General features: G+C 45.4%; 1 protein-coding gene across 1 annotated transcript in view; it reads right to left on the reverse strand.

The window, feature by feature from the left end:
- Window positions 1-9,691, reverse strand: part of znrf1 (zinc and ring finger 1) — a 60,304-nt gene that overhangs the window by 48,810 nt on the left and 1,803 nt on the right. The window contains exon 2 of the mRNA XM_054619556.1: window positions 3,088-3,544. Within this exon, the coding sequence (XP_054475531.1) occupies window positions 3,088-3,544 (457 nt within the window). The remainder of the gene's footprint in view (window positions 1-3,087; window positions 3,545-9,691) is intronic.

A 9,691-nucleotide genomic window follows, 5' to 3' on the forward strand; every position in this document is an offset into this window, starting at 1 on the left:
CTGAGTGAGGGAGTTTATGCACCAATCATATCATTTATCAGCTCATTAATGCCACACAGGAACAACTACAATCCGATCCGTACGGACTGTAGTTGATGTTTCTGACGAACTAAATGTTTTCTTGCTGGAGCCCTTTGCAGCGGCATCCCACCGGGCCAGCACAGTGGGACGCAGCCTAGGGTAGCAAGGTCTCAAGAAAGATCTCATTCACCACCAGAAACATTTCTGCTGTTACAGGCGAAATAAAAGGTCATGCTAAGCAGCTGGAGGTCTACATGGATAAAAAAGGGATCCCATTAGAGCAACCAATCTTTTATTACAGCCAGGTGGAAAACTTTGGGTCTGAAAAGTGAAGCAAATGTAAAAATGTCTTAAACCTGCATTATCAATCAGGGGGCGACTCCTCTGGTTGTATAGAAGCCTATGAGAAAATGACTCTACTTCTCTCTTGATTTATTCCCTCAGTAAACATTGTAAACATGAGTTTATGGTCTCAATCTCTAGTTTCAAGTCTTCTTCAATACAGCATGATGTTCATTTAGTAAATGATGGTCCCTTTAGAGTCAAATAGACCATACAGCAGAGTATGCTTAAAGGCTACCTTGTGATTGACAGGTCGCTACCACAGCGTTGTTTAGTTCGGGAGTTGTCTTTGTATTCGTCCTACAACTTTAACCTTTTCATGAATATTAATTGTAACATTTTGGTTGCCAGCGTTTGGTTCTATTTAGCTCCACCTTCTTGTATCACTTCTAGCTGCAAAAAAACAAGACAGCCACGGCCAAAATGACAAACTTGAGGCTTCATAACGGCAGTCCCCAAACTAATGAGTAACATAACAGTGCCTACGTACACTTCTTATATACAGTCTACGAGTACAGCATCAAAGATGATGATAGTTTGGTCCGAGCAACCTTTGTTAGATACTTTATCATGGACCGGCCTTCAAGGTGTGGCGGATAAACACGACGAACTTATCACATGACCAAGACAAGCGTCTTGACATGTGTCAAGAGGCACAGGCGGATGTAATTGCGAGAGAATCCGGTTATTTTTCAAAATAAAACATCTTTCAGACTCTGATAATCAATAAAAATGGAAATAATATAAATTATTTATTATTTCTGTGCGACCCGGTACCAAATGACACAGTGGTTGGGGACCGCTGCTTTAGACCATATCTTGTAAGCTTATTTGCCTCCACCCTTGACCACACACATATTCAACACTGAGAACAACTTTTCTCAACTTTTCTCACAGAGACAGTTAGAGCATTGTCAGTCATGCCCTCTTCCCCCCCCCACAGGTCACACTACAACACTCGTCACTCATCTTAATGGGCTGTCTATCTTTTGTCATGTGATCTTACCAAAGGTGGAGGTGTGCCGCATCTATCGGCAACACGTTTTTGGAAATAAATACGTTGTTAATGATCTTTTTTCCCTGCATGTCTCCGTTGTTGCTGTGACGTCCTGCAATGTGGCTGCCACTAGCCTTACCTCTTTAGCCACAACATGCTAGCTCCTGACCACGCCCATAATGAAACATCCCACAGTGGTAGCTGTGCACCCAAAAATGTCCTTAATGTGCTACAATGCTACTTTTAGTCAAACAAGGAGATTAAGTCATAAACACACTGGTGTTACCTGTATATTTACTATCTCTCCCCCCCCCACGACTCTGCTATCTCCTCCCACTGATATGAAAGCACATCAGTGTCGCTATGGAAATGTAGGCAGGGGAAAAACAGCCAAGACGTTGACGTCCAATTTGCTATTCTCCTGCTGTGAGCCGGTCAGGGCTTTGGTAATGAGAGCCTGGGGACCTGCCTGAGCCTGCTGTGTGTGCGTGCGTGCATATGTGTGTGTGTGTGTGTGTGTGTGTGTGTGTGTGTGTGTGTGTGTGTGTGTGAGTGTGTGAGTGTGTGAGAGAGAGAGAGAGAGAGAGAGAGAGAGAGAGAGAGAGAGAGAGAGAGAGAGAGATGTCTATAATCTTCCTTGAGAACTTTATTGCAGTGTCTGTGTGTGTTTCTGTAGCCTATGTGTGCAGTTGGAAGAGAACCAGCTGTGACCAAGGATTTGTGTGTGTGTGTGTGTGTGCAGGTGAAGGTGTGTGAGTGTACTCGTTGGCCCAGCAGTCACACAGAAACATGTTGTGGAGCGAGTGGTAAGACGATGAACCCCCCCCCCCCCCCCCCACACACACACACACACCTCATCCCTTCTCTCCATCCTCTCCCTCCCTACCCCACCTTTTTCCTCCATCTCTTTTCCTTCTTCCTTCCCCCTGTTTCTCCTCCCTCCCTCCCACCTCTCTAATCGCAGGGCTAATTGACTCAGCCAGATTTGGCAACAGGCGTATTAGTGTCATTTCGCACAACAAGGGATGACCTATGCAGACGGCGCAGCGGTGACAGTCGAGACGGAGCGAGGCCCTGCAATGTTGTGCTCACCAAATCCAATCCCCCCCCCCCCCCCCACACACACACACACACACACACAGAGACACACACAGCAAATGCATGTCTCTCAATTGATAAATCGACCTATTAACACAAGTTTCTTGTCTTCTCTTGTGGCACAGTGCGGTCCACCCACCTCAAGGGAAAACCCTGAGGGAAACATACTGTTTTACACACGGATCAGCTTGTTTTTCTTCTGTCAGGCTCTCACTTTCTCACAGACTGACACTGAACTTCCCCTTCATAGCAATGAAATGTAATGGCACAGCATTTGGTGTCATTCCCACAGTGTCAGCAGGTAAACAAGGTGTGTGCGTAGTTGAAGGTGTAGGAGCCGAAGTGTTTTTGTATGAGGTTTTCTCTGATGATTAATCCTTCACTCAAATTCTCCCATTGTGGGTGTGCACAGCTATCTTTTTGGGACCAATTTGATTATAACACCTTCAGAGTGAGGACATTTTGGGCAGTCCTCACTTTGTGACAGACCTTCAAAGACTTGGGTTGGACTTAGGTTAAGGTTAGAGTTAGGGTAATGGTTGGGGGGGGCTAATGTATGTGCCTTATGTATTTAATGAGTGTCCTCACAAAAAAAGGTGAACACGGTTGTGCGTGTGCAAAGCCCTTACCGCTGTGCGCGCTGAACCAGCGGGGCGCGATGTGCAGGGGCAAGGTGTCAGCCAGCGACCCCCGGGACCCCAGGTAGAGCACCCCGTCCCCAGTGTCCTGGTAGCCGGTACCGTGCGGGGCGGCGGTAGTGCCTCCTGACCCCCCTCCAGCTCGATCCGAGTCCGTCCCTCTCGGGGTGTAGAAGCCGAAGGGCACGGCGGGGCTGTGCTCGATGCCCATCCCGGCCACGGAGCTCACCGAGCGGCTCCGCAGGCCCATGGTACCGCTCGGCCGGTAGTGACCGAAGTGGGCCGAGGGTGGCACCGCGCTGTCGTCCGTAGAGACGCCGGGAAAAGCACCCCGGGGCCGCCCCGCCGTGCTCTGCTTTCCCCCATCCAAAGCGGGAGGCCAAATGGGTGGGGGCTCTGGGTGGAAACAGGAGGGGGCTCGGCTCGATCCGCAAAGGGTCGAGAGAGCCTAAACAGGCTGTCGCCCCCCTCCCTTCGCTCCTGTCTGTCTCTCGGCCTGGCCGCCTGCGTGCCCGCCCGTCTGCCCGTGTGTCTCAGCAGGCTCGTCAGCTCTGGCTCTCCGCAGACGCAACAGCCCGTTTCGCTGCCGAGCGGAACATGAGCCCGCCCGACTCCGTCTGGATTCACCTCAACCCGCGGACGAAAAGCCTCGACACAACCGGGGGTGGGGGGGGGCTGACTGACGACTTGAATGACGCCGAAAAGCCCCTGAATGACACGCAGCTGTAGGCTACACTCCCCTCGCGGTCCCAGGTGACGGCTGTATCATCGCACGCGGGACGCGGCGGCAACACGTCTTATCCCGCGCGGGCCGAGATCAAAGCGGCGCCGCAATGTTCACTCGGCTGCTGCTGCTCGCGCCTCATCCGGTGTCAGACATCGTGACAACTGTTGCTGTCTGTCTCACCGCCAAAAAAACAAAGGTCTGAAGAAAAAAAAGAATGACGTCTCCGTCCCCGCTGTCTGTCCGGTCCGGTGGTCTCCAACCCAGAGGTCACCCTTTTTCCCCCCCCTCGGATATTGGGGTCACAGCGAAGCCGCTCCCCTGCGCTCGGTTCGGCGCTCCGCTGCTCTCCGCTCCGCCGCCTGCTGCTGCTGCTGCTGCTGGCCAGACAATGGAGGCGCTCAGTGCGCAATCCCGGATCAAAAATACAGACAGGACTGGAGACCGTGTAGCGTACAGTTGCGTTCACTCCCAATTAACGGTGATGGGCTTGGAAATTGTCTGCAGTGTTACTGGAAAGCCTTTTGAATCAAGGGGCATCATAGGATGTGAGATGTGTCACTGGACACCAGGTAGCCCACTTTATTGCCAAAATTGGATTTTGTAGTTTTCAAGATAAATTGTGATTTTGAGCAAAGAAATCCCAGGACTTCATCTAGAAGTTATACATATAAAAATATGAGCATCATGAGCAAAGGCATGATGTTTTTTCCAGTATGCTTTTGTTTTGGGGTACTTTTAAACACATCAATATCCTTATATTTTTCACAAAAAAATCTGTGGGAATCCCCTTCTTTAAATTTGTTTTTAATTGAACACCCCCCCCCCTCAAGCCAGCATATTGTACTCATTACCAAGTTATGCACAGATTTTTTTTCCACCATATGCTAAATTATTGGGATTACTGGCTCACATGTTTTGTTTGGGATTACTTGGTCTAATCCTGAGCTTGTGTGTGTGTGTGTGTGTGTGTGTGTGTGTGTGTGTGTGTGTGTGTGTGTGTGTGTGTGAGAGAGAGAGAGAGAGAGAGTGTAATCATCAGGCTGTTTTGGGGCTCTTTGTTTCATCACAATAACACACAGTCAGTCTTGACTTCTGGTTCTGGATACCCAATAAGGAAAACTGTGGGAAAGTACTTACTGCAATAGGTGTTAATCTATCCTGCCTATAAATGGTCTGTGCTCTTCACAGCACAGACCATTCTGCTCCTTAGGCATTCAAACACACACACACACACACACACACACACACACACACACACACACACACACACACACACACAGACACACAATCAACTCAAATGGTTCTAATATAAATATAAGACCACAAGGAGAAAATACATAAGCCTGCAAGGCCGAGGAGACGCTATTTTATGGTTTCATTTGAGTGCTTCCTGTTGTTATCGCAGTCGGCCTAACTGTCAAGGTTTACCACATGACATTAGCCAATGACATTGACTGAAGACTTCTAGACTGTCCTAAAACACGGTCTTCTTTAAGGGGACATATCATGATAAACTTTTTCAGTGCTTGTGAAATTCAGATACTTCCCCCCCATTGCAGAGGTGTGCCAGATTTTCCCCACAAGCCAATCAGAGATCGGAACAGACCAGGGGCAATCTCTGATTCTGCCGAGGGATCCAATGCAGAGATGTCTTAAAACGTGCATTCCCTCTACTGACCAGTAGGGGGCGAGTTGCAAAAATAAATCCAATTGTATAGAAGTCTATGAGAAAATGATACTTCATTTCACTCGATTTATTCCCTCAATAAACATGAGTTTATGGTCTCAATCTCTAGTTTCAACTCTTCTTCAATACAGTATGATGTTCATTTAGTAAATTATGGTCCATTTAAAGTCAAATAGACCATAAAGCAGGGTATACTTTAGGGCGGGCTTACTTTGATTGACAGGTTGCTGCCGCTACCAGAGCTGAATACAGTGTCTTTATGTCACTCTGCTGCTTTCCATATATGGTAACTTCTGTTCATTAGTTTTAAAAAGTCAAGATGGCAATGGCCAAATCGCTGAACTTGAGGCTTCATACCATCAGTCCACAAACCAATGGGTGAGGTCACCATGACTTCCTCCACTTCTTATATATAGTCTACAGAGCAGACTGGGCTTTTTAGGAAGGAGGCCTTAAAGAGACTGGCCCTAAAACTGAGTGTTTCAAACAGAGGGTGAATTCAGGTATTTTCAGGCAGCCTGTATAAGTAAAATAATGGGTGTTTTTTTTTACATTAAAGCATGTCAACATGTTCTGGTAGTATTAACCTGGAAATTAACATTATATGTCCCCTTTAAGTAATAATTAACAGACCTGGGTTCACAAAGACAAGCAGAATCCAAAGCTAGACATTTTGGTAACACTTTCTAATGAATCACCCTTAATTAAACGTGTGTAAGTTGAACAATGGCTTTATTAATTGGTAGCAAGTAATTTACAAATACTTAATGGAGCCACTTTCTGGGTTGCCAGGTTGGGGAAAATTCATCAGGAAGTTGTTCATGGTCTGTAAAATTAGGTTAATCATTGATATTATTATTAATAAATAATTATAAATGCTTACATGATTCAATTCAATCCAAATCAGTTTATTTTATATAGCCCAATCACAAATTTGCCTCAGAGGGCTTTACAATCTGTACACATGCGACATCCTCTGTCCCGGAACCATACACTTTCAATGTATATGACATAAATTATTCATATAATCACAGTAGTAAGCAGAGTAATGAAGGAGAAAATTAAGATTACTTATAATAAAACCAAAAATGACTATAGTAGAATTAAAATAATGATATAGGGAATAGTATTAGTAATGTGACTGATAATAATAATAATAAAAGTAACAGTGGGTGTCAGCCGGGTCACAGCAGGAGGCACAACCACGGTCCAGGTACCACAACGATTCATGGAAACCTGCGAGGCGAGAAAGCAAGAAGGGTTTCAGGGTAGAAGCAAGCCAATTAGCGTAATAGTACAGGGAATAATAATAGTAATGTGACTGATAATAATAGTGGTAGTAGCAGTGGGTGTCAGCAGGGCCACAGCAGGAGGCACGACCACAGTCCAGGTACAGCCACAATTTATGGAAACCTGCGAGGCGAGAAAGCACAAGACTCCGGGGAAGAAGCAAAATCAGTAATGTGCATAAATAGGAGATTAATACATAAAGATGGAGGGAGAGAAGAGGAGAGATGAGCTCAGTGTATCCTAGGTAGTCCCCCGGCTGTCTATGCATATAGCAACATATCTAGGGGCTGGACCAAGCCCTAACTATAAGCGCTATCAAAAAGGAAGGTCTTAAGCCTGCTCTTAAAAGTGGTGAGTGTGTCGGCCCCCCGGACTGAAACTGGAACCTGGTTCCACAGAAGAGGAGCCTGATAACTGAAGGCTCTGGCTCCCATCCTACTTTTATATACTCTAGGAACCACAAGTAACCCTGCATTGATGGAGCGCAGCTCTCTAGTTGGGTAATATGGAACTATAAGTTCCTTAAGATTAGACGGTGCCTGGCAAGTTAGAACTTTGTAGGTGAGTAGAAGAATTGTAAATTCTATTCTTGATTTAACAGGGAGCCAGTGCAGAGAAACTAATGCCGGAGTAATATGATCTCTTTGCTTAGTTTTTGTTAGAACACGTGCTGCAGCATTCTGGATCAACTGTAGAGATTTAAGAGACCTATTATAGCAGCCTGATAATAATGAATTGCAGTAATCTAGTCTAGAGTTAACACATGCATGAACTAGTTTTTCTGTATCGCTTTGAGACAGGATTTGCCTGATTTTTTAAATGTTAAGTAAATGAAAGAAGGCTGTCCTTGAGTTTTGTTTTATATAAGAGTTAAAAGACAGATCCTGATCAAAGATAACTCCGAGGTTCTTGACGGTAGTGCTGGATGCTAGAACAATGCCATCTAGAGAAACTATATCGTTAGATAATTGATTTTGAAGGTGACCTGGGCCTAGTAGAATAACTTCAGTTTTGTTGGAGTTTAACATCAGGAAGTTGCAGGTCATCCAGGTTTTTATGTCCTTAAGACATGCTTGAAGTTTAGAGAACTGGTTTGTTTCGTCTGGCTTAATCGATAGATATAACTGGGTATCATCTGCATAACAATGAAAGTTTATTAGGTGACTGATAATATTCCTGGCTGCACGGTGGTGTAGTGGTTAGCACTGTCGCCTCACAGCAAGAGGGGCCCGGGTTCAATTCCCGGGCTAGACAACCTTCTGTGTGGAGTTTGCATGTTCTCCCCGTGTCAGCGTGGGTTCTCTCTGGGTTCTCCGGCTTCCTCCCACAGTCGAAAGACATGCAACTAAGGTTCATTGAAGACTCTAAATTGCCCGTAGGTGCGAATGTGAGCGTGAATGGTTGTCTGTCTCTCTATGTCAGCCCTGCGACAGACTGGCAACCTGTCCAGGGTGTACCCTGCCTTCGCCCATTGACAGCTGAGATCGGCTCCAGCACCCTGCGACCTTTAACTGGATAAGCAGGTTACAGAAAATGGATGGAATGGATGATAATATTCCATAAAGGAAGCATATATAAGGTGAATAAAATTGGTCCAAGAACAGACCCTTGTGGAACTCCATGACCATGATGGCTTATCAGGCAGCAAGAAACCATAATGATTAATTCATGGATTACCAACATTCATAATACCAAATACTAAGTATAAACGCAAACAGAGATTTTTCACAACCTGGCCAATCCAAAAGACATGTTTCAAAGCCTTCTGTACATCACCGGTGGAGATTAGTAGTCTTCACAGCCTTGGTAAGACTCATACTGTAGCCTACTGGGGCGGCTGTGGCTCAGTTGTCCACTAATCAAAAGGTCAGTGGTTTGATCCCAGGCTCCTTCAGTCTACATGTCAAAGTATCCTTGGCCAAAATACTGAACGTTTGTGCATGTGAATGTTTATCGCTCCTGATAAGCAGGTGGCACCATGTATGGCGGCTTCTGCCACCAGTGTATGAATGTGTGTGTGAATGGCTTGTATTTTAAGGCGCTTTGAGCATTGATGGATTATTGAATGGGACTACCGGGTGCAGGTCCAAGGGCCAAAAGTGTCAGGGGCCCCCCTGGCATATACATATGAAATGTCTCTTAAAGAGTCACGTACCAACCAATACAAAGAATTATGACCACAAAGAAACGTAAAACGACTACAAATGGACAGAAAAAGACAATAAGACCAAAACAACGAGATACAGAACAGCTGCAACGAGACTCAAAAAGACTTACAACAACCATGAAAAGAGTTAAAATGACTTAAAAGAGACACAAAAAACTATATAAACTATATTCGCTTTAAACTGATCACCAACACTAGAAGCTTAGATATATCATTAACTATGAATAAACAGTCTAAACTGTCACAGAGGTAATAAAGTCAAATATTGCTTTGATTTAAATAGAAACTTCCTTACATCTACTGTATGTGGCTCTGCATGGTTATTCCATTCTTAATGTTCAGTTAATGACTGCAGGCTTTACTGTTTATTTACAGGCCAATGAGATAGCAACATTTGATTTTATCTGTCTTCCGCCCCGGTTCGTCCCACAGTCCGTCCCCAGTGAGCTTAGGTGATGCAATGCTGACACTCTGTGGTGCATCACAGTATTACTGCCTCCCTGTAACAGGACCAGGACCAGTCAACATACAGTAAACAAACAGTCTGAATGCAAATCTGGCATGTCCTTTTTCTGTCCAGTTCACTGTCCATGGGCCCGTGATGAGAGAGCAAACTGTTTAGTGTCCCCTCCTCTTCACACATTGTTTTGTTTTGCAAAAGAAAAAGCAATAATGTATCACAAACATTCAGCCATATGCTATATTTTTCAGTGAGGTATTCCCA

This window comes from Anoplopoma fimbria, chromosome 19 (genome assembly GCF_027596085.1).
Source record: "Anoplopoma fimbria isolate UVic2021 breed Golden Eagle Sablefish chromosome 19, Afim_UVic_2022, whole genome shotgun sequence".
NCBI lineage: Eukaryota > Metazoa > Chordata > Actinopteri > Perciformes > Anoplopomatidae > Anoplopoma > Anoplopoma fimbria.